Genomic DNA, 25,443 nt, shown 5'->3' with positions numbered 1-25,443 from the left:
GGTAGAGATGGATAATGTGAACTTATTTCACTTGGAGCGCTAGGGCGACTTGCTCATATAGTTCTACTTGTTCATTAAAAATCAGCACTAACTGGGATCATTAGTTAGGTTTTTGTCTACCCTTATACACGCAGGTCTAGGAGCGAGAAATGCCTTATAATATCGATTTTTGTTTAACCGGCACTAATAGGGCGCGTTACATTTTATTGCAGGTCATGTGGTAGTGTGTGCAATAAATAAAATATATTGCCTCGTAGAAAAATTCAATTGCGTGTGGCACGACAGGATGTAAAGATCTAACGAATGATCGGTCTTATATAACCACTGTATAGATATGTAACAAATGTGTGGAGGAGAGAAGAAAAGAGAGAATAGTTTGACTCTTTCGAGAACAACATGGGAACTCATGAGAAAAGTAAGCCTATTTTTTTCACCCTTGAGCCGTCTTGCACCCATGTTATTATCGTCATGTTGGCTCCTAGTTATTATAGGATCCCAAGATATTGTTAATTTGACTGCTTGTCCACTACTTTGATTCATCCAGATCTGGTGGCTGGCTGAGGAGTCAGGGGGCAGATGATCTGTCAGGCGAAGTGGTCGCTGGATTCTGTCCATGGGCACCTGTCTTCACTAGCTATGGCCGCATGCCACTTGTAACACCCATAAATAATTAGATGCACTTCATATATACCATGGGCAATTGGGTACAGTATATGCATGCAACATATAGCCTGATCTGATACGAGCGTTTATGCATCTAGTAAGTGAGATGCTAGCTTTCTTTCGTTGTTAAGCATATCATCTCATATCGGAAACCTGATCGATCGGTCCATGCATGGATACTATATGCACACGCATGACGTTATGCTAGATAGCTAGCCTCATCATCGTCTAGTGCTCTGCCAATTAAGCGAGCAAATGTGAGACTATTTAAGCTGCCGAAGTGGCCGATCGAGCAACCGGATTGGTTATCTATCTCTCTCTAGGCCCAATCGCCTCCTGAAAACATGCCATCTGGCGCATGAGCATGCGCCCATGGCCAGAAAAGCGAAATGAGTGAGCGACCAACTAGGTTTCCATTAGTAGGTGCTTAACTATATTTATTAATACACAACATTTTAAAAGAAAACTTAATTTGGAGTAGCACTAGACCGATCTAGTTTGAAACATACATATTATTGAGCGAGATTAGCTCTACTTAATTATAGAAACAAATTAAATATTGTGATAAATAAACTTCACAAGTTACTTAATTCTAAGCAATAAAATACAAAAGTTTATTTTTTAAAAAAAATCGAAACGTGAAGGAAATAATTTGTTTCTACAATCCGGTCTCTGAAAATAACTACTTAGTCTAAGGAGTACTATGCTAACCATGTACTGATCTGCTCTCGGGCAGTTTTACGAGACCTATTTAGATTGTGCTTGTCTAATACACACGCTAGAAAATTTTTACATGCAGTATAGTCTATTGGAAACATCTATTGATGGTCAACTAATATTCACAGATATATAAAACTATAACTAATTAATAGATATATTTGTCGAAATCAATGTTAAAACACAAGAACTTTGTAGATAAATGATTTTCTGGCATTTTTATAGGCGCCACTTTTGTAGATTTCGATTCCCACATTAATCGAAATTTCGGCATTTTTGAAGATGGCCCAACTATTTTGGGAAGAATAAGGTGAGGGTAGGAAAAGGATTGAGGAAGGAAGTTACTAATTTGGCCAGCCTATGGCCTGCCCTTCTCATGCAAAGTGCCAGATACCACTATCCCTGTCGTTCATGGCCACAAATATCTCATCCCTTATAAGTTTTAAATGATTTTAGTATTAATGATATATTTAGTTGCCCATTCTTTTCATGTTGCTCATTTTGAATGATAAAAAACGTCATATTTATTAGTTCGTCTACTTTCCCTTAAATAATCTGTGGCTTTTTGAGGGGCAATTCTATATAGTTACACCAGCAGCAAGTCATTATATGACTAATGGTTTTTCACATCATACGCGTAAATATAAGCACTATGATTTAAACTTTAGTGTACAGAGAATATCTGGTGGCAGCATCATCATCCATTGCATCCACTCCCCCTCTTAGGCGAGCTCGTCCACAACGGCGGTAGTCCTTGGGACGGCCACATATCCCTCAATGGCAGGCAAGTGGAAGGGCAAATCTAGCGACGTGTGGGCAAGAAGGCGGATTCGACAACGCGGGTGATGGAATGATGACGACCAGAAGTGTGTTGCTTCTGGCTGCGACGACAATGTTGATATTGTTCTACTGTTGTTGAAAATTCTTACATGCCATGTTCTACCGTCATGCTCTGAATGTGTATTTAAATAGGTGTCTACATGGTGTGAAAATTGGTTTCTTTTTAACAAATTTTTTTTACAAGGTCTGAAGGGTGCCGTTTGCGAAAATCGATTTTCATACGTGGATCTATTAGGGCATCGCCATTTTCGCAGGCGGGCGTTGAACCGCCTGCAAAATTGATTAATTTTACATGCATTTGGTCATAGGTGGGACGACTGACCTGACCATAAAATTTTGTTTTGACTGTAAAGCAGTGTGTTGTTAATTTGTCACTCATATCGTTTTGTAATATATATTTTTTAGTTTTGCATGCAGACACTAGTAATTAGCCGCCGTTTAGTAACAAAAAAAAAACCACAACATATTTCGCCGGAGAAACACGTCAACGGCTGAGATTACCCCACGTAAGGCGTAACGTAGGTCGCCCCACGTGGACGGTGCGGATCTCGCGCCGGCACACCCAGGCCTAACCGCGCGTAGGCTGCTGCATGCTTTTGCTTTTTGACGCGCGCGTACGCGCCTACGCGGGGGAGACAAAAGCTTACTACTAGCTAGTAGCTATAGGGCTAAGCTGCGCGTCGTAACACACTTTCACCGCGGGTCCAAATTAAGCTAATCCACTTTGCCGGTACGGATTTTTACAGCACACGGATGGGTAAAAAAAAAGAGGACAGGATTGGACTAGGGGTTTTTTTTTTTTTGTTTACGTGCTGCGTGCGATTGCAACAGTTTTAATTTGTCCTCCTAATTAACTAATTAAGCATGCAGCTAAGCTTGAGACTATAGCTGGCCTAAAACGCTTTCTTATTAGTTAACCCATTTATCTCCAATGGGAACTTCAAAGCAAAGATATGGGGTATCCACATGCATGCAGAAGTGCCCAACCCTCTTTTTAACTTTTGGTCGCGTTAGTGTGTTAGTTTGATGTTAAAGAAAACGATCGAATTGAAAAGCACTTTCGATAATTAAGCGAAGTTTCGGTCGGGTCACAGACGATACCTGTTGTGTTTTGGATGTCGATCGATCGATAAGGTACTCTCTCCGCGTCGTTGCAACTTTTATCGCGCTAATTTCTATATGGGACTAGCTGGGAGTTGTCGACAGTTTTTTAGTCCAAAACTTTCAAATTTTTTGACTACAGAATTTGTCATCAATGGTTATAGGGGAACAATCCACACTAGTACAAACCATGAATTTTAGTGTCTAAGCTGATTGAACAACAAGAAATTGGTCTACATGTAGAAGGGAAAAAAACTTTCAAATTCAAAAGTAATATGCGCTCCTAAAAAAATTGCAAATCATAATTTTATACAATGTAACTACCCTATAACTATCGTGTAACTACTCTGTAACTAGTGTGTAAGTGCTATGTAACTAGGGTGTAAGTGTTATGTAACTACTCTATAATTAAGATGTAAGTGATATATAACTAGGGTGTAAGTGATATATAATAAAAAAGAGTTATTGCTAATAAGAAGGTGCATGGCTTAGCTTAACGTGTGCATCATGTTCGATGACTGCCTTGCCCATGCGATTTTTTTTATTCTAGGTGTATATGTTGCACGAATCCTAGAGCACATCTAATGGCTAGAAAATCGAAAGTTTTCCAAACAAAAAACTGTCAACAGTTTTTTAGCAAAACCGGAAAAAAAAAAAGGGGGCAATAAACTGTGCATACTAATTTGTGATTGTAGTTTTTGAGCATATCTATCCGTATGATTTTCATACGTCCAATTAAAACATTTTAGTAATTCTGTACTCCAAATTTTAAAAGTGACAGAAGACACAATTATTTATGATAGAGTACTGAATACTCCCTCCGTTTTATATTATAAGTTGCTTTGATTTTTTTAAAAAACAAACTTCTTATAGGAATATAGCAACTCCTATAAGACCAGATTAGTTGTATTAAATATAATATTAAATATATTTTGATAATATGTTATTTTGTATTGAAAATATTGTTGTACTTTCTGTAAATTTAGTTATTTTAAAAAGATTAACTTTGAGAAAAAGTCAAAGTGTATTGTAGTAATATAAATTGTATAGGTGCATATAGAAAAGAAAGAAAATATGCATATTTTTTCAGAAATTTATTTCATAGTATTACAATTAATCACACCGGTATATATGATATAAAACAAATCATCAGATTAATAGCCAAAATTGTGTTTTGGGGAAAAAAATCAAACCTGGATTTTGTGACTGGTGATTAATTCCAAACACCAAACTATTTGGTGGCTGTTTAATTACCGTGGTGGATCCATAAAATTGATTCATTGGTATCATAGCATACTAATTATACTTAAACTATAGTGTTATAATATATGGATAAGCAGTTTAACCATAGGTTTTGCTGAAAGTCGTCGGTGTCGTCTGACACCGACGCTAACACAACCGCCCCTGGCTGTTTACATATATATATTATCACTCTTTCAATCTCACATATTATTGTTTTTTTTAAAAAAAACATCTCACATATTATTAAGAGGAAGGCTAAATGCAGACCTACTCAAAGTTGAATCTCCATCAATGTAAAAAGGAAAAGTCAACCATAGAAACAAAGGTCAAAGCACCTGATCACTCGTTCATCTCGTTTTAGCAACAACATCTGCTCTCAAGCTAAGAAATTGCCATGATAATTAAATAGGGAGAAGAAAATATATACCTTTAATTAATCAACTGGTGTAGCTAGCTAGATTAATTGGTTTGTTATAGATGTTCAATATATTCACTTAGAAACAACAATTGAATGTATAGAAAAACAAACAAGAGTTATCCATCAAATATAAGACTACTTTCAAACAAATTTTGAGCTAGCTCCCCAATTTGCGTGCCAAGTTTGGATAGTTAAGAGTTTTTTAATGCTGAAATTACCGCCTACATGAAATTTTAGCTAGCTAGGGGTTTGAAACTAACATTTGTTTGCAATCCAAATTCAATATCTGAGGAACAAATTAAACGTCGAGACTCTGCCATGTACATAGTTTGGTTCAAACCCTCATAATTTTTTTCTGAGTGATCAAGAATGTATGTATTGAATCGATCTATGCATGCCAAGCTGTCACCAAGCTATACATACATATAGCTACATATGCATATATATTATCATCATGCTTCCATTATTGGGACTTCCATCGACACATGTAGAGGGTGAATTTCCATGTGTCAGTCGAAGTGCCCTAGCCTAATGTAACATGTCATGAACGGATGACCGACACATAGGCCAGTCAAAGGCATGAACAGTAGAGAGGGTCCAGGGGAGATTAGGCCGGGGATCAATGCAAGCAAAAGTGAGTGCGCCCGGCCACACGTATGCATTCACTGGCAAAGCTCGATCAAACAAGCAAATGGAACTCGATCATCTCTCCGGCCTCTTTAATTTAGCTAGCTAATCTTGAGTTGATCCGGCGATCGAGCGAGCTACTAATAATATAAATGTTGGGCTCTCCTTTCTTGGCCCTATAAATACCAGGGACGATGCCCAGGAAGAGCAACCTGTGTCAGTTCAGGTGGTAGTAGCAAACACACACACAGCTAGCTAGAGGGTTGATCTCCTAAATTGCTCTTGGATTAATACTGGTGTGTAGAGCAGGAGAGGAGATCATCCTCTGATCAAACTCTAATTAAGCTAGCATCTCATATCCTCCAAGATGGTTCAGGCATTGGTCTTTGCTGTGGGGATCGTAGGTAACACACATGCACACACTAGCTAATTCGAGATTACACACTTCTATAACAACTAACCACATCTAGCATGCAGTAGTATTAGTGGTTTCCACAACAAGTATAGTATGCATCCATGCATGCATGCATTATACTTCAATTTGCCACTCGAACTAACTAATTTTCCTTATTGCTGGTAAATGATTTTTGCAGGCAACATATTGTCGTTCTTGGTCATCCTTGCACCAGTGTAAGTACCTACTAGCTTCATGAGCATTGAGCTAATTAAGTCCATGATCTGTTAATAATTTGCATGCATCTTGAAAAAAAAAGAGAGAGAACATGTTAAGCTAATTAATGGATATATATGATGTGAATGCAATGCAAATTAATGCAGGCCGACGTTTTATCGGGTGTACAAGAAGAAGTCGACGGAGTCGTTCCAGTCGGTGCCGTACGCGGTGGCGCTGCTGAGCGCAATGCTGTGGCTCTACTACGCCCTCCTCACCTCCGACCTCCTCCTCCTCTCCATCAACTCCATCGGCTGCCTCGTCGAGTCCCTCTACCTCACCGTCTACCTCCTCTACGCCCCCAGGCAGGCCATGGCCTTCACCCTCAAGCTCGTCTGCGCCATGAACCTCGCCCTCTTCGCCGCCGTCGTCGCCGCCCTCCAGCTCCTCGTCAAGGCCACCGACCGCCGCGTCACGCTCGCCGGCGGCATCGGCGCCTCCTTCGCCCTCGCCGTCTTCGTCGCCCCGCTCACCATCATCGTAAGCGCATTAATTCATTCCTCACATAGTCACATACATAATACCTCCGTTTGTTAATAGAGGCTACCATTAACTTTTAAACATAAAATATATAAGATATAAATCATGCTTTAAATATTTTTAAGTTATAAAACAACTCATAATAAAATAGATGATAATTATATAATTTTTAATTACACAAATGATCAAATATGTATACGATATTATCTATTAAAAAATACCATAGCTTCATCTAACTATATATCTGTTTCATTAATTTGATTATAAGATAATTAATTAATTAGCATATTAACAAGAACTAACATCAAGTTTGATTAAATTTGGTTTTGCAGAGGCAAGTGATCAGGACCAAGAGCGTGGAGTTCATGCCCTTCTGGCTCTCCTTCTTCCTCACCCTCAGCGCCGTCGTCTGGTTCTTCTACGGCCTCCTCATGAAAGACTTCTTCGTTGCCGTACGTCCTATTATTTTCTCTTTTTTACTTGTTTTTGTCCCGTTCTTTCTCAACATCTCTAGCTAGTAGCAAGCAAGGAGTCCATCCAGCCATGCAAGCTACTCCCTCCGTTTCACAATGTAAATCATTTTAAGATTTTCCGTATTTATATTGATGTTAATGAATCTAGATAGATATATATGTCTAAATTTATTAACATCAATATAAATGTGGAGAATGTTAGAATGACTTACATTATAAAACGGAGGAAGTAGCTAGCTAGCCAGCTTAAGGGCACCCACAATGGCTATCTATAGGCTCTCTACAAGAGATCCATGTCAGCATATTTTACTACTTGGAAGAGATTAAATGAAGAGAGAGAGCAAAGCTATCTACTAACCTGGAGATAGTCTATAGAGAAAAACGAGGCAATGGATTAGACAGCTATAGATACCCATGTAGACATACCATTGAAGTAGTTTACTATTAATCTAGTCTATTGCTGAGATGTACATGTTTTATAGATAGCACCTTACTTTACCATTGCGGGTGCTCTAAGCAACTGTTAATTGTTGTGCTTTTATTAGGTAGTAATAATTAATTAATCATGCATGGATAGTGATGTGAGCTAGTGCGTGTCGCTTGTGTCACCGCCCATGAGCCAGATGTTTTCTGCCGAGAGGCGAGAGCACAGCACAAAAGATCACCGCCACTATTCATCACTTGTATAACCTATCTTTCGCCAAAGCAGAGCTTACGTACTCTCGCAAGCCTAAAAAGCCCTGATTAAACTACGTAAACGTACTCATCACACACGATTATATTTAACCAGGAGATTTTTGTTGTAGCCAGCTGCATGCATCCCCGCATATATTCCAGTAGTAATTAATTAGAACAATAAATTAAGCTATATATATTGATTAAATTACGGATTTGCTAGAAAATTTTCACAAGTTTTTTTCCCTAGCTCAAAACTTTTCTCGAGGCTTGTGCATGAAGAAAAAAATTAATAAAAATAAAATTTCACACATGTTACGTGTAAAATTTCAATACTAGTTGAATGCAAGTTTTATAGTGTTGTAAGTTATATCGTAGTTACCATGTACTCCCTCCGTTTCATAATGTAAGTCATTCTAACATTTTCCACATTCATATTAATGCTAATGAATATGGTAAATACTAGAATGACTTACATTGTGAAACGGACGGAGGAAGTAATTACATTTTAATTATATTATAACAACTTTTTAGCGGTAGTGTTTTAGATACTCCCTTAAATTATTAATATCGCATTTATATGCAGACGCCGAACGTGCTGGGATTGCTGTTTGGGCTGGCCCAGATGGTGCTGTACGTGGTGTACAAGAACCCCAAGAAGAACTCCGCCGTGTCGGAGGCGGCCGCCGCCCAGCAGGTTGAGGTCAAGGACCAGCAGCAGCTGCAGATGCAGCTCCAGGCGTCGCCGGCGGTGGCGCCGCTCGACGTCGACGCCGACGCCGACGCCGACTTGGAGGCGGCGGCGCCGGCCACCCCGCAGCGGCCAGCTGACGATGACGCCATCGACCACAGGAGCGTCGTCGTCGACATCCCGCCGCCGCCGCAGCCGCCGCCGGCGCTGCCGGCCGTGGAGGTGGCCTGATCGATCAGTGAGAGGGTGACGTATTGAGCTGCTTGTACTGCACGCGTGATGACCACGACTGACCAGAGTGACCTAATTACTGTGTGTTAGCTGCAGCTCATTCTAGCTGAATCGCATGCATCTTAGCTAATTAATTATTATATATATCTGCATGCTTAATTAATTAAGTCGCGATATATATGTGACTGTATGTATCTGTTGCCGCGTTCTTTATTCTGAGTTGTAGGATGATTAGAATTTTGCTAGTGGGCTAAGTACATGTATGCACATGATCATCTATCAGCTGCTGGTCGATGCGTGTATCGCCGTACGTGTATGATTGGGGACACGTGTACTGCATCTGCATGCTAGTACGTGGCATCTCAGTTTATGGTACTAGCTAGACACTGTACTGCTCTCCAATCAATAAAAGCCCATGTATCAATTGTTTCGTCTCTTCGATTTTACGGAGTAATTTATTTTGGGAAATTTACGGAGTAATTACTAATGTGCTCTGTGTAACTACCACTTTCTTAATACGGAAGAGGCTTCTCTGACGTAAAGAGACATGATCACTGACACGTGTGTCCATAAAGATAGGACCTACCTGTTAGGGATATTCACGTCCCTCTGACTTTATGTCAGAGGAGCTCTGTCCTTTAGTACTGCTCGTTAAGCTTAGTATGCATGTAAACTTGTGTTTTCCAGATTAGATTGACTATTGATTCGATCGAGTTCGATTATTTACCGTACAGTAGAATTTGTTGCTTTGATATCTTCTTGAACTGGTCAGTTTTGGCGTCGCCGGTCGGGCGGAGGCAAAATGGCATTGGCATGCAGATGAATCGGGGAAGCATCGTTCGACCGGTGATATACGGCATGATCGTTAGCAAGATGAAAGGCAAAACATATGAAGTTTAATAGATTGAAAAAAATTGGCAGTCATGCATCCCTGATGACGATATCTGTCGCACATCAATAGTAGTAATTCAGAAAACAAAAAGAAATAAAAGAGGAGACTAAAAAAAAATCAAGAGTAGTAATTGAGAAGTCAACATAACAAAATCGAGAGTAGCAATTGAGAATAAAATCCAAGAGTAGTACTAACTGATAAGAAAAAATAAAATAAAAATTAATTGGAGAGTGTAGTAATTGAGAAGACAAAATAAGAAAAAAATCGACAGTGGTAAGACCAAATAAACATTAATTGGAGAGTAGTAATTGAGAAGAAAAATTCAAGAGTAGTACTACTAATTAAGAAGACAAAATACAAAATAAAATAGAATTAAAAATTGAGAGTGGTACTCCCTCCGTACTATAATATAAGGAATTTTGACATTTTGCTTGCATTGTTTGACCACTCATCTTATTTAAAAAATTTGTGTAAATATAAAAAATGAAAAGTTATGCTTAAAATACTTTGGATAATAAATTAAGTCAAAAATAATAATAATTCCAAATTTTTTTGAATAAAACGAATGGTCAAACAGTGAAAGTAAAATCTCTTATATTAGGAGTTTGAGGGAGTAATTGAGAAGAAAATTCAAGAGTAGTACTAATTGAGAAGAGAAAATACAAAATAAAATAAAAATTAATTGGAGAGCAGTAATTGAGAAGACAAAATTAAAAAAAATCGAGAGTAATAAGAGAAAATAAAAATTAATTGGAGAGTAATTCGAGAGTAGTAAGAGAAAATAAAAATTAATTGGAGCTTATATTAGGAGTTTGAGGGAGTAATTGAGAAGAAAATTCAAGAGTAGTACTAACTGAGAAGAGAAAATACAAAATAAAATAAAAATTAATTGGAGAGCAGTAATTGAGATGACAAAATACAAAATAAAATAAAAATTAATTGGAGAGTAGTAATTGAGAAGACATTAAAAAAATCGAGAGTAATAAGAGAAAATAAAAATTAATTGGAGAGTAATTCGAGAGTAGTAAGAGAAAATAAAAATTAATTGGAGAGTAGTAATTGAGATGAAAAAAAATCGTGTATCAGAGCCAGGTTTCGATCCTGGGACCTGTGGGTTATGGGCCCACCACGCTTCCGCTGCGCCACTCTGATGTTGTTGTGGGTGCTCCCGTTGCACCCAAGACAATCAATTCACTTCACGCGCTCTCGCCTATCGGGCTATACTGCTGTAGGGTGTGGCTGTGGCGGAGGCCCACGAAGAAAGGCCCACAGGAGATCGAACGAGGCCGCGTACCGCGGACGTGACGCCCACAACGCAAACACCGTTGGCGTGACCCCCGGCCTGCCCGCTCCCGTGTCGGAACCGAAACGCATCGCATAACGGGTCACATCTTTTTTCGTTTATGCTTATCAGGCCGGGTTTAGATCAAAAAATTTTGAATAAAAATATCACATCAAATATTTGGACACATACATATGATACTAAATATATAAAAAAAACAATTACACAGTTTGCATGTAAATTACGAGACGAATCTCTTGAACCTAACTACGCCATGATTTGACAATGTGATGTTATAAGTAAACATTTGCTAATGAAAGATTAATTAGGCTTAATAAATTCGTCTCGTAATTTACATGTGGAATATGTAATTTCTTTTGTTATTAGTGCACGTTTAATACTTCAAATGTGTGTCCGTGTATTTCAAAAACTTTACACCAAAAAAATTAAACACACCCTTAGATAAAATTTGAATTTTCAACATTAAATTTAAAGCTGATTTGAAGTTTTCTTTATCAAATTTTATTTTTAAGTCTTTTAATCGCTAATAATATATATATATATATATATATACATATATATATATATATATTAATCATAAATTACTTTTTTTTCCGTAAATAAACGATGGGTCCGCATATCTCAAACCAAACCGACCCGCAGGTGTCAGGTGATGGGCCCCAAGTCGGCGGCCACACAAGGAAACGAAACGACCCGGTCACGCGCCGCCACCCAACCCAACCCAACCAACCAACCATCCAACCAACCAAACGCAACACGCACATACACAGCTAGTAGTAGTAGCCTAGTACTAGGAGTAGCTCTAGCTAAGCTGAGCCTGAGAGAGAGACAGGAGGGAGAGGGATAGAAACAGAAATAGAGATAATCGGAGGGGCCCCGCGGTAAAAAATATCTGCGGCGAGGTCGAAGCCGGAGGAGGGGGGCGGGGCGGCCACAGCCAGCGTCGACGGGGAGCCGCCGAATCGCGTGATCCCCTTCAAACCCTAGCGAGGGAGCGGGCGATTTGGAGCTGGGTGGCGGCGGCGGCGGCGGCGGATGCTGTCGGTGCGGGGGCGGCAGGAGGAGGGGTTCCGTGTGATGGGCCACGGCGACGTCGAGCTGGAGGAGGGGGAGGCCTTCCCCGACGACGACGGCGGCGGCGGCGCGCTCTGCCTCGATCCCGAAGTCGCCTTCTCCTACATCGTGAGCGCCCCCACCCATCCTTGTTGCCTCCCTCTCTCTCGCGTGGCCTCGCGGAAATGAATGAATGAACGAATGAATGTGTTGATTTCGGCGCCGTTCAGCGCGGGGGACTGCTGGATCGGTATGGTTTTGGGAGGAGATGCGCGGCAGCTTTTGCACGATTTCGCAGTTCGTTGATTGGTAGGCAGGATGTTGGTTTAGTTAAATTAAGTGGTTACCATCAACATCTCAGTTTCGTCTTTGTCTCGGTAGGGTGAGGAAGCGCCTTCGTTCCATTCGAATTATTTGGAGGATGAATGGTGAACTCTGCTCGTTTAGGTGATTCGTGTAAGCGCAATGATCAATTTAGTCCAAGCTTCTTTCATTGCGCTGTCCTCACAAGTGAAGCGATGCTAGCTTGCCTCGTTGTTTCGGTTATCTGTGATGTGTTGAGTTTACTACTAATCCACTTTTGGTGTGCGGTAAAAGCCAACTGACTAAACGACCCATTAATAAACATTAAATTGTAATAATTCCCTTTTAATTAAATGCGCAAGTCTTTACCGACTTATAAGAATTGTTATCCATTTTTGGGGCATTCATTTCTTGTTGATTGACCCCATCTGGTATCCAAAGTTCTGACTTATGGTCAAAAGGGTGTTTGGTTTGCTTGGACACCCTAACTAAAAGATGTTGAAATTCTGTTAAAGGCAGGCACACACACACACACACACACATGGTCTTTTTAGTGTTTTTAGGTGATTGCTGCAGTTATTGCCTCCGAGACCAGTTACTCCCTCCATTCACAAATAGATGCCGTTATGGAATGCGTGCAATGAAATCTTGAAAACATAAACCCTAATTTGCAAACATACTAAGATTTGAAATGTAAAAATGTTATTACTAGATTTGTAACGAATGGTGCTTTCATATTGTTATATTTCAAATTTCTTTTAATAAATGTATGGTTGGAGAAGGCAATGATAAAACATATGAATTGGAGACTGTGTTGATGTCGTAAATTACAAGTAAAAACGAACTGAGAGCATTTATTTTGAGGAAACCCAGAAACCTTTATGTTTGCTTGTGTGTGATATGTCCGTTTCTGTGATCAAAGCATTTATCTCTGGTCCTCATTAATTGCTTTCCATGTTTTTTTTTTCTCAGGATGAAAAGATTCAACATGTTCTTGGACATTTTCAGAAAGACTTTGAAGGAGGAGTATCCGCAGATAACCTAGGTAAAGAGCTAGTAGTTGCTGTACTTGTCGCTTTTGTTCATTGCATTTCAGTCATATTAAGTGGGAAAAACTTTTTGACAGGATCAAAATACGGTGGATATGGTTCGTTTTTGCCCACATACCAGCGCTCACCTCCACCTTTGCCTCAAAGCAGAAGCCCACCCAAGGTTGCAAACGTTGGCACTTCAAGATCACCTTATCAACAATCTGCTGAGGTGCTTTATTAGTTTTCCTTGTGCTGTTAACCAATGTATATTCTGGCGTATGTTCATGTGTCATGATTACAAATGCAGAGCATGGGTCAATACCCTTCAACTGTGGCAAATGAATCTATCTCCCGAAATAATGGTTCCACTGCACCGTCATCTGGTGATTTATGTAAAAGAGAAATATGCTCAAGCACAAACGGTGAGAAGGACTCTGTTGCTTGTTCTGATTCCTTGGACAGCTCATTTAATGGTAGTGACCAGAAGACACTCAAAGTTCGGATCAAAGTTGGTTCCACTAATACTTTGGCAAGAAAGAATGCATCTATCTACAGTGGCCTGGGCCTTGATATTTCTTCTTCTTCATCCATGGAAGGAAGTCCTGATGGTCATGAGGGTCAATCTCCAGTGTGTAGTAATGTGCCATATGAATCTCCTCGGACCATCCTGCAGGTATAAATGCTTTATAACCACTGAATTATCACTTCTATGTCATTAAGCATAGTCAAACAATGGTTATAATAGCTTATATTTTTATCTGCATGATCAATCAGATCATGACGTACTTTTCAGTTCCTGGAGGATTCTTGCTGTCACCTCTGCATGGAAACATTCTGAAATTGACGAATAAGGTCACCCCATTGGTTAACAAATGGGAAACTAATCTGGACTTAAAAAATGTACCTAGAGCAGTTGATGGCCATTCAGAACTTTCTCTTTCGTCTGGGCATGTCAAAGCCCATGTGGCTAAGAAAATGAAGCCTGATGGCAAGAAAAAGAAGTCCATAGATACAAAGACTAGAAAAGATGCAAATAATACTAGTGCAATATTGGGCAAGGAGGCTAATGTAGAAATACCTGGCAGCCGAGTGATTTTATCAGACACACATGATATAACCTGTTCTTCTGGCGCCCCAACCACAGAGTTAAAAGGTGTAAGTCAATTCACAGAAGAATCAACTAAAGATGCTCGACCGAAACAACAGATGGGCTGCAATGACCTGGGAACAGTTAAAAGCGAAGCAGTCAAAACAGAAGTAACAAAGCATATAGAAGAAAACAGTAGTTTTGACAGTTCAGGAAATGGTTGTTTAGCACCACGGGGGAAAGTAAAACTTAAGGCGAGTAAAGTGGACAGGACTTCAGAAGACATGAATATAAGTAGTCACAAATTTTCTCCGTATGATAGGAAGAAAGAAAGCAAAGTAAAACCTATGAGAACATTTGAGCCTGCCATGGATGATTTTGAAGGCAATGTGGACAAGGACTGGGGTGCTGGGTCATCAGATGATTTGAAGACAATTCATGGTAAAGAAACCTTTGCCAGTGAGAGAACTGTGGAAGATAACTCTAGAACGGAGGTCAAACGAATGCAGAAGGAACACAAAGCTAATTTTGTAGCACCATCTAGTTTCTTAGAGGATGGTAATTTTACCCATTCTTCTGTACTAGTTAATGATGGGGCAACTGATTCTCATTTGAAGTCTAATCATTTTGAAAATAAATCGAAAGAAAAATCTCATAAAGACCTTAGTGAAAATCTGCCTAAGAGATCTATAGGAAACAAGGAAGGGGCTTCATTGGAGAGTGTAAGTGTTCAGGGTCAACGGAAAGAGAAGATGATGAACAGTGATAATGAGAAGGAACTTCATATAACTGGGCCAGCAAAAAAGGAGATCCCTTCCAGTGTAAAGCATGGCACATTTCCAGGTTCAGAGGAACAGCAGTTGCATATGCCGTCAAATGGCGGGATTATACCTGGACCTGCAAATGCAGCTTCTCTTCCTGCACCTGTTTTGATAGAGGATAATTGGGTATGCTGTGACATGTGTCATAAATGGCGTCTCCTCCCCTACGGGACAAACACTTCCATGCTTCCAAAAAAGTGGATATGCAGCATGCTTGACTGGCTGTAAGTTCTAGTTCAGTTTGATTAGAATTGCATTTATCCAGTGTTATGCCTCACCATACATGCTTGCTTCAATTGGCACCTTACATATGTTAAGTTGTCCTTAGTACATGGTTAAACGTTGTTAAATATAGTTATTTGATCTGGAATTTCTTTGTACACCTTAAACGATTTCTGATTAGACAGGTAATTTGACTAGATTCTGATATCTCCCCCCGAACACCCATCCACCCCGCCTTAAACAAAAAAAAAAGTATTTTTAAGTGGTCCATAAGCTGTGCAAATTCAACATTGAGGTAGCACTCTAATTCAAGGGTCATGCAGTTTTCTTTCTCTGAGTGGTCTGACAATTGGGGAAGAAAAAATTCCATTACTGAAAAATACAATCCAAATTTGTCTTTGCAGACCTGGGATGAACAAATGCGACATTAGTGAGGATGAAACAACAAATGCTCTAAATGCACTTTATGTCACTCAAATCCCTGCCGCTGGTGTTTCTTCAGGTGGCCCTCACACTGCGCATGCAAGTGTAGCAGCATCTAGCACCTACAATATAAGTGGACAACTGGGACAGAGTAGGAAAAGGAAAAATGCTCTGAAAGACGAAAACTGTTACGAGCATGATCAACAAGCCCCTGCAAAAATGACTCTCACGAGCAATCAACAAGCCCCTGCAAAAAATAGAGAAGTTGTTGATAGTGAACATTATACTAATGACAGAGATCCTGTAAGCACACATGATCTGGTGCCACAGAGCAAATCAGCTTCTGAAAGGCATAAGTCTAAGCACAAGAGTCGCAGTAGCCACTCAGATGGAGGTTCTGCTCTCTTTCATGTTTATTGCTTATATTTAGCTGATATGTATTATCTTCTGATATTTTTCAGTAAATACTGTGTTTAGTTATTTAAATTGTTTACTGACATATAATTCCTATTTAAATACAGGAGATCTTACAGAAAAATCGAAGAAGCATTCAAAATCAAAAAACAGGAGAGGAATTGATCGAGATGAGCACAAAACATCTAAGAAGACAAAAAAAGAGGATCGACATTACTTTAACAAAGATTGGAAAAATGAATACGATTTAGCTGGCAACAAAGTTCGTGATGAAACCAAAGCTTTATCTGCAAAAGCAAAAATGTCAAAGGACTCATGTGAACAAGATGAGTTTTCTTTACGCAAGGAAAAAGCTTCAAGGTTTGATATTTTGGAAAAAACAAAGAGAATTAATGATGATGATGTGGCCTTTCATGAGAAGATGAAAGAACATCGTGCAGGCATAGAAACATTAGATTTGTCTGGCAAAAAGAAGACAGTGAAGGAATGGGAGGATAACCGGCTCAGTTCAATGGACCACACAAGCAAAGGGGGCGATAATGAGAATTTGAACGAGAGATTATCAAAGATAAAGAAGTCCGAAGCTAGGCCTGAAGAAGTTCAGGATGCAAATGCATTATTTTCTTCTGCTGGAAGGCGTCAAGATAATGAGCTAGTTGCTGACAACAAATTTGTTACTTGTAAAGAAGGTCCATCAGAACTATGGGATAATCAACCTCCCAGACAGGTCTTGAACTTGGCGGAACCCACTAGGAGGGATGTTGCCTGTCTTCAGTCTTCTACGGTTGCAACTTCAAGCTCTTCAAAGGTCTCAAGCTCTCGGAGAAACAAAAATTCTCGAGAAGCAAAGGGCTCTCCCGTTGAATCAGTATCTTCATCACCACTGAAAAATTCAAACACTGATAAGATTTCTAAGGCCAGGAAAACTGGAAAAGATGGAGAATTGAATGCTGATTCAAGCATCTTGCATACCCCAATGAAATATCCAACCCACGAAGTTGGTTTACTACATACTGGGCAGCAAGCTGTGGGTGAAGCCATTCTGCGTGGTTCTACAAATAACTCCGGTATGGGGAGAGTAGATAATCAATTGTACCCTGGTGATAAAAAGATCTTGGATATGCATGGCCCTACACTACAACCTGATCAGCAGGATTGTTTTAACCCGAGGGCTACAGCTGATTCCACTGGACATAAAAGTAAAAATAGTGCTCCTTCACGCCAAGGTAGAAATGGATCCAGTAACTTGATTTCAGAGGGAAATAAGCAGATAGAGATGTCATCCAGAAAAGAGAAATTACGTCCTAGTATTGATAATCAAGATATGCAAAAGTCTATTGGTCAAGATAATCATTCTCATATGAAAGAAGGCAAATCAGAGGTTCACACCACTAGAGTAAAACCAGGTGCTTCAAAAAACCACACACAATTAAGGTCCAATGTTGAAAATGGAGATTCTGCGAGTCCAATTAGGAGGGATGGTAATATGATTGCATTTGCACTCAAGGAAGCTCGGGATCTAAAACACAAGGCTAATCATTTGAAGGTTGGTGACACCAATTGTGTTAAATGTTGTCTCAGGCAGCATAATTGTGCTGTCAATTTTGCTTGGAAGTATCTAATGACAATTTTCCCTGCAGGAAAAAGGACTTGAACTTGAAAGTATGGGCCTGTACTTTGAAGCGGCTTTGAAGTTTCTGCATGTTGCATCTCTTTGGGAAACTCCTAATCTGGACAATTCGAGATCAGGCGATGTTGCTCAGTCAATGAAGATGTATTCTGAAACTGCAAAACTCTGCAGGTGAGCTACCTGTGATGTCCATTGAATAAGTCTATAAAGTTTATATACTTCGTTTCAGCAAAAGTTTATATAAAGTTGTCATAGGTACAAAAGAAAGACACACCACGATTCACCAAGGGATGAAAACAGTCTAGGTATTTAAAAATACGAAAAAGTCCACTTTACTACCTCAAACTATTTCATAAGTCCACTTCACCCCCTAAACATATTGTAGGCTCACTTTTTTTTCCCAAACACGCAGGAGATCTGTGTATCATTTCATTAAGCAAGGAATAAAAGGTCGGACTTACAAAACAAAAACACGCCATCACACCCGCTGAAAACACAAAAAAGACCCACCCACATTCGCCCCCTCCTAGGGCACAAGTATTGCCTTGGCCAACAGCTCTTGGAGGTTAGAAGCTCCCGCCATACACCATAGTGTGCCCTCATTGTAGGCTCACTTAACCCCCTAATCTATTAATACCAGCCCACTTAGCACCCTAACCCAGTTTTGTTAGGTGGTATTGCCAGCGTGGAGTGGTTTTGATCAGTCAAGTCACGTCTTGTGCGCCAGACGCAGCCTGGCTATGTCCTTGCTGTGGTTGAAGCTTGAAGGGCAGCAACTGCGTCTTCTTCAATGAGCTGTTGCCTGTTGGTTTCTCACTTGGACTTCGTCGTGGTTGTGGTCACCTGTAATTTAGAGGGACAGTTGGCAGCATGCCGAAAAGTGTAGGATGGATGATGTCACAGTAACAGGCCCACAGCATCGGCTGCATCGCACAGCGCTGGTGCAGCTATGGCAACCAAAATTCTGTTACGCAGCAACATCCATCTGATCTGACTATTCTTTAAAACTGGATTTAACATCCATCTTCTGTATCTGATGTTGCTGCAATGGATTATTAGTTACTAAGGATGCGGTAGTGGCTGCGATCGCTAGGATGGAGAATTGGAGACGGTTGACGGTGGGCAGGAACCTTGACCACAGCCTCGCCACGTGAGCAAATGCAACTATCTGGAAGCAGAAATCAGAAAGCCACGCGAAGCATGAATGTCATGATCTATCCTACCTTTGCTCCGCCTGGCGCCTGCCATGACCCTTATACTCCACCTCAGCACATATGTGTGGCGTGGCTAGGTTTACCGGTAAAAACTACTCGACACTGGCAATACCACCTAGTACCAGGTTAGGGTGCAAACATATGTCTGCACAAATAAACTAAGGGATTAAGTGAGCCTAAATAATGTTTAGAGGGTAGGTTGGACTGTGAAAATAGTTTGAGGTAGTAAAGTGGACTTTTTTTCAAACAAATTGAAGATAAATCTGGCTGTTTTAATTAAACTACACTGAATGATGACGAATTGGATGGTTGCATCTAATCACGTAGTGAATACTCATCCATATTAAATTGATCAGAGTTTTCTTCACGTATGGTTAGCTATGTCTAACTTTGAAACTATATGAACTAAGCTTTTTAAATGCAGTATACTAAAATGCTTTTTTTTTTATTTGACTGTCCAGCTTTTGTGCTCATGCCTATGAACGATGCAATAAAATGGCTTCTGCCGCTTTAGCATATAAATGTGTAGAAGTGGCTTACCTCAAAGCAGCGTATTACAAACACCCTAGTGCAAGCAAGGATCGACAAGAACTACAGTCGGTTGTACAGATAGCTCCAGGTAATTGATGTCTAAAAAAATGTTTGTTCTAGCTTGTAAACTTTAATTTGAAATATTTGAATCCTTTTTATTCCTGCTGAGCTTTTCTGGGAGTTGGAGGCTGCTTCTACTATCCTTTGTTCCGCACTGTGTCACTCACTGGAGTTCGAGTATTACCAATTTATTTATTTAGGATGATGAGCAATTTGGTCCCCAACTTTCTCACTTAGCTCATCAAAAGGACCAATTTTGACCATCAATTCAGTTGCCTTACACTAAATGATTAAGATGAAAATAACCGCTTGCTGCTTCTTGACTTGTTTATGCGAGGTCTGTGTGCATCCAAACATGTAGGGACTGGATTTGGTATTCATAGAGAATAATGAATTGCATTCTTTGTTGAAAGAGAACATTGATTGTGTGTGTGATATGTAAGGGAATGGTATATTTTGTCTTCTCATGGCATTCTGAGTCATCTAAATCCCAAGTCAGTGCTACTTGTACGCCACATCAGTAAAAGGACCATTTGATCCAAATGTATAAGTTGATGGACGAAATTGACTATTTTAAAAGCTCACAGACTAAAGTAAGATTTGAATGTAAGTTGTGGGACCAAATTGTTCGTCGTTTTCCTATGTTGTGCATCAAGAATGGGTAGAATTTTGGAAGTCCAGGCACAGGGCTCAGCTATTTTTTTTAGATAATGGGAATTTATAAAACCCGGCTTCTACACCAACAGGGGTGTATACAGCCACAGAAATTCCGAGTGAACAAGCTCAGTTCTTACACAAGTTTACAAACAAAAGGAGCACAGAGGCTCAAGCACCTTACATAAAACTAAAAGAGCACAAAGACTCCAAAGCCTTTCAAAGCGAAAAAGACCTTCCAAACAAACCAACGACCACATTACCCCCTTAACCGCTTTCTCATGTTCCATCGATCTTTACCAAAGAAGTGCACGACAGTTTTCTCCAACAGTTTGCATCCTTCCTTCATCACATCACAAATGGCTATGCAACTTGTATTTATGTAATCATAGTAATCATAGTTTTGTATTATGTAACTACAAATGGTTTACTAGATAAACCAAATTATACAAAAAATACAGTTACAGGCATATACTAGTAATGGATTTGTTGGCCTAGAGAGTGCCGCATGCCTGCATGTGGATATATGGATTATATTGACCTGGCATTACCGAATATCTAATTTGGTTTATACGATTCTTGGTAAATCCATTTTGCTGATATGGCTATCTGGTCACTATAAACTGTACTCCCTCCAATTCTATATTAACTGACATTTTGGACAGCATTGCAAATACCAATGACTTATTAATTAGTCACCATATTTCCTGTTATACCCTTATTAAATACCCATATAGCCTTTTCCGCTGGATGGAGACGAAGCAACAGCATTTACTGTTTGCATGCATGCATGAGGGGTATTCTGGAGAAATAAAAGGGAGAGAGTTGTGGAGAAAGCTAAAACGTCAGTTTTTGCCATCCAAACAGCATTAACCCATAACGCCAGTTAGGCCGTGTTCGAATGTCCAACAAAACTTGGATGAAGTTTTGGATTAAAGTGGCACGCTTTTCAAACTGCTAAACGGTGTGTTTCGTACGAAAACTTTCTATATGAAATTTGTTCTAAAATAAGTTTGAAATAATTAAAACTCAATTAATCACACGTTAATACCATCTCGTTTTGCGTAAAAAACTTAATCTTCATCTTCATCTTCATCTTAAGGAGATTCAAACACCACCTTAATATAGAACTGGAGGGAGTAATCAAATTATGCTTGGTGCATTCTGCAATCTAACCATTTGAAAATTGATAGGTACTTAGTTTTTTTTTCATGATGTAATCTGGTTTCTACCAATTTTGTTTTCTATACTATTGCATTGTTATCAATTCTCAGACTTCATAGTATACTCTGAAAATTTTATTTGTATTAAGTATTTTATGGCAGTGTATGGAGCTTTATGTGTATATTATTTCTTATCTTTATATAGGTGAATCTCCATCATCGTCTGCCTCAGATATCGATAATTTAAATAGCCATGGATTGTCAAAGGCCCTTTCAACCAAGGGTGGAAACTCACCCCAAGTGGCTGGCAACCATTTGCCACTGGCCGTTCGTAACCAAGCACACTTATTGAGGTTACTTGCCTATGTAAGTACCTTATTGCACATGTCCCAATTAATTGTTACTTTCAATCAAGCTATTTACCTTTAGCCTGGTACAATCTTTTTATTACTAGGTTCCTTCATCTGTCCCTTCATGAAAACATGTTTATAGATATGGATATGCAAGCTGTTCCATTGTGAACTGTTTCTAGTCTATGGTTTATGTCTCTGTGCTGTGGAGGCTTGTTTCGTACAGGCAGAACCAATTGCAATTTAATACATAATCTCTTTTGGGGATTTGAACAATGTATATTAACGACTATACCCTTCAAATTGGAAATGAATTAGTAGGAGTTTGATGCAGTAACATTTTCTTTAGCTCAATTAGTACAGGCAGTAGTGGTTATTTGTGCTATGGTGCTACTGCTATCCTGTGCTTTGGAATCTATTTAGTGAGGGAAATCTTTAGTGATTCCAGTAAGGCTTTGCTGTTAAAGCTAAAAAAATCAACTAATATTTTAATAAAAAAATATAGATAATGAGTGCTTTTGAAAAGTCACTGCATTGCCAAACAGGGCCTAAAATCAGGCAGTTCTCAATAGCTAAATTGAAATTACATTATCAATGGTCAAAATGGCATTTAACTCATTAACATTTTGGGTAAGGTGTAAGTGGCTACCCGCGAATCCACTTATAGATCAAAATAAGCCGCGAACTCGCTTATTTTGACCTATAAGCGGGTTCACGGGTTAGCCACTTACATCCGTAATTTTGGTTAGTAGCGAAACCATGAATACCATAAATATTGCAATTTAATACAGTAATATGAACAGCATCCGCTTTGATGACAGGAGTTGTTTACACTTTGACCATAGAAAATGTAAATGATAGTTTGGTCAAATGTCTACCAAAATTACTTTTGGTTTGGTGATAATTGGGTCAGATGTACATAAAGTGAATATGCAACTTAAAAAACAATCGAGAGTGGTACTGGTACCTAAACATTGTTGTCCCTGTTTTGGACACCATCCTGTGCTTGGCAAATATGCTTCCACATTGGTCCACAGGAAGCAGATAGCATGGAACCAATTTTTAATTGAATTGAATATTTATTTATCATCATCAATAACTGACTGTGATTGTAGTAATTAATGAGTTAGCATAATGAAACTTCAGTGCTTTGCCATCGAATAATGATATTCGGAATCTAACTTATGTTTGTTTTTTCTGATCTTTAGACAAATGATGTCAATTGTGCATTCGATGCAACTCGGAAATCACAGGTTGCTATTGCTTCTGCTGCTAGCAGTCAGGAAAGGGGAAAAACTGTGGACGATGGTCTTGCTTCAGTAAGAACAGTTTTAGATTTTAACTTCAACAATGTCAATGAGCTACTGAGACTTGTCCGGCTTTCTATGGAGTTAATCAACACCTGATATGTTCAGAATTGCATGAAATGGCACCCCATGAATAGCTATTGTTGGAATGCCTGGCTGCAGTTACCTCAGCATATTTACACGGTGCAAAAGAGATGGGTCTACTAAGTCTGCGTGAGCTCCATAGGAACTGGGACCGGCTTGCCTGGTTTATGTACATTTAGAGGCATCCAGCGCTTTTTCATACAAATAGGATCACCACTTCGGATTAATCTTATACGTTTTGGAGGCATTCAGTGTTTTTTTTTTTTTTTGGGTACAGTTTGGAGCATCTTCGATTAACCTGTTCCTTTTGGAAGCATATTGTACAGTTTAGAGCATCTTCTTGGCAGTTGGTACGCAATTACTGTGTGAACGGATCCAGCTGAGGTAGAACCGGATTTTCATGCGTGATGGTTTGAACTCTGGCAACCATTCTGCTGTAGGTAGGCAAATGTGTTTTATCGGGAACATATGGGCTCCATATCAAGCATTCCCCTGCCATGGTTCTATAGATTAGGTGAATCTTTGACTGACGCTTACTTATACTAACTTCGAAGCAGCATAATACCTTTTATTGGTGTTACTGTGGGGCACTGATGATGTGCCAGCACTCAAGAACAATTTTGTAATTGGTAATTGGTAAGTTCCACCTGAGTATAAAATTCTGAAGGCTAAATGGTTAGTCCTTCTCGTCTTTCCATGACATTTGGTACAGTCTTGAGCAGGGGGGATGAGAGAAATGAGCTGTGCTAACCAAGATAAGTATTCTCCGTCTCCTCAAGCAGGTATTGGTATTTTTGAATTAGCAATTACAATATTATCATCATCAGTTCATGTCTCCTGCTTTAAGCAAAGCATATATTTTTCATTTCATTCCGACCTTATAATTGCCCACAAAACTATCGTAGACTGACCCGTTATTTGAAAGCTAACTATTTTCCCTGTTTGGAGATGCTGCCTGAATTTCCACTTATTTGTGAGCAACATATGCCTGCAGATAAAATAATATAAAAAGGTATCTATGCTCATTAATTGGTGCTGAATTGCACTTATGTAGACCTACCTCTTGGAAGCCTCCCCCTAGTACAGTTTTCTTAGTACAGGTTAAGATTGAACTTGGCTCATAACAGAAATCCTCTAACAAGCTTTAGCCAACCTTATACTTGATTGATTTGTCCTGCTTCGCATTTGCCACGAAGTGTGAAACCCTATTGAGCATACTGGAAAATGGTGATACTCCACCTATTAATTACTCCCTCCCCCAAAATATAAGATTCTAGAATTGAGTCTTGTCCAGAATCATAGTATTAGGATGTCTTATCTGGACACAGATTCTTATATTTTGAGACAGAGGGAGTAGTCATGAATTGCCCCTTACATGCGCATAGCTTCTGAAATTCACTGTGTTGAATAAATGCATTAAAATGGTGAAGTTTTTGTACTTATACGAAATCTCCTGCTGATTATGGATTGTTTGTTTCCAGGTCTTACGAAATGGAACGGTTTGGAAGCATGGTGGGCAATGAATTCTATAACCCTGTAAATCTCATGTACAGTAGAGATTAACCTGTTTGTTCATTACAGTAAACAGAACCAGCACCTGCGCATTGTCATTTACCCGAAACCAAAGAGATTTTTTCCACGTGTTTCTCTGCAAAACAAAGCCATAAACCTGTAGATATTATTTGCTTGCAATTTTTGTCAGCTCCTAAACATAGTTTATGGATTATGATATGTAAGGATTAGGCTGAGTACGCTTTGCCGCGTAAATATTTTACGCACTAATTATGTGCCCGATCAAATGAGTATAATCATTATCCGAAACATTCGTTTTGTTGCCCTTGTTTAACACACTAATTGGTGACTTCGGCACCCTAAAAAAACCGTCCATTTTTCGCTGGATGATTCATCTGTCATTTTTCAAATCAAGCGCCTTAATTTTCATCCACCTGATTAGTGAATAAATATTCCGTTGCATCCTAGGGATAAACAAGAAGTATAGTTCGGCTTCAGTTGGTAAACGTCCCATTCCAGTTGTAGTAGCTATGCTGTTTTGTTTGTGGCACAGAATCTTCC

The 25,443-nt window shown here is 39.4% G+C and overlaps 2 protein-coding genes and 1 non-coding gene across 5 annotated transcripts; 2 read left to right on the top strand and 1 right to left on the bottom strand.

The window, feature by feature from the left end:
* Nucleotides 1–5,817: 5,817 nt before the first annotated feature.
* On the top strand, nucleotides 5,818–9,259 carry LOC4332825 (bidirectional sugar transporter SWEET12-like). The gene is made up of 5 exons (NM_001417762.1): nucleotides 5,818–6,012; nucleotides 6,202–6,238; nucleotides 6,386–6,758; nucleotides 7,091–7,210; nucleotides 8,493–9,259. The coding sequence occupies exons 1-5, from the start codon at nucleotides 5,976–5,978 to the stop codon at nucleotides 8,826–8,828; spliced, it is 903 nt and encodes a 300-aa protein (NP_001404691.1). The 5' UTR covers nucleotides 5,818–5,975; the 3' UTR covers nucleotides 8,829–9,259.
* Nucleotides 9,260–10,800: 1,541 nt separating this feature from the next.
* On the bottom strand, nucleotides 10,801–10,872 carry TRNAM-CAU (transfer RNA methionine (anticodon CAU)). Its single transcript has one exon. It is a non-coding gene; the product is annotated as a tRNA-Met (tRNA).
* Nucleotides 10,873–11,828: 956 nt separating this feature from the next.
* CWZF3 (Cysteine-tryptophan domain-containing zinc finger protein 3) lies at nucleotides 11,829–25,191 on the top strand. Of its 3 annotated transcripts, NR_184574.1 has the most exons (13): nucleotides 11,829–12,205; nucleotides 13,352–13,424; nucleotides 13,506–13,639; nucleotides 13,718–14,083; nucleotides 14,185–15,542; nucleotides 15,945–16,357; nucleotides 16,485–17,923; nucleotides 18,018–18,178; nucleotides 19,683–19,840; nucleotides 21,835–21,995; nucleotides 23,188–24,006; nucleotides 24,083–24,152; nucleotides 24,852–25,191. NR_184574.1 is itself a non-coding variant. In NM_001417737.1 (11 exons), exons 1-11 carry the CDS (start codon nucleotides 12,059–12,061, stop codon nucleotides 23,383–23,385), a joined length of 4,608 nt encoding a protein of 1,535 aa, NP_001404666.1. In that variant the 5' UTR covers nucleotides 11,829–12,058; the 3' UTR covers nucleotides 23,386–23,705. The 3 variants fall into 3 exon arrangements, 1 of the variants encoding a protein (NP_001404666.1); NR_184573.1 differs by having other exon boundaries at nucleotides 23,188–24,152; nucleotides 24,852–25,005; NM_001417737.1 differs by lacking the exons at nucleotides 24,083–24,152; nucleotides 24,852–25,191 and having other exon boundaries at nucleotides 23,188–23,705.
* Nucleotides 25,192–25,443: the final 252 nt, after the last annotated feature.

Source organism: Oryza sativa, chromosome 3, assembly GCF_034140825.1.
Source record: "Oryza sativa Japonica Group chromosome 3, ASM3414082v1".
Taxonomy (NCBI): Eukaryota; Viridiplantae; Streptophyta; class Magnoliopsida; order Poales; family Poaceae; genus Oryza; species Oryza sativa.
The sequence above is the reverse complement of the archived record's forward strand: the minus strand, read 5'-3'. Positions and strand labels throughout refer to the sequence as shown.

Coding starts and splice junctions, on each gene's coding strand:
- LOC4332825 (NM_001417762.1), top strand. CDS start 5,976: ATGGTTCAGGCATTGGTCTTTGCTGTGGGGATCGTAG. Junction 6,239..6,385: donor TTGGTCATCCTTGCACCAGT/GTAAGTACCTAC, acceptor AAATTAATGCAG/GCCGACGTTTTATCGGGTGT. Junction 7,211..8,492: donor TGAAAGACTTCTTCGTTGCC/GTACGTCCTATT, acceptor ATTTATATGCAG/ACGCCGAACGTGCTGGGATT.
- CWZF3 (NM_001417737.1), top strand. CDS start 12,059: ATGCTGTCGGTGCGGGGGCGGCAGGAGGAGGGGTTCCGTGTGATGGGC. Junction 12,206..13,351: donor AAGTCGCCTTCTCCTACATC/GTGAGCGCCCCC, acceptor TTTTTTTCTCAG/GATGAAAAGATTCAACATGT. Junction 13,425..13,505: donor AGTATCCGCAGATAACCTAG/GTAAAGAGCTAG, acceptor ACTTTTTGACAG/GATCAAAATACGGTGGATAT.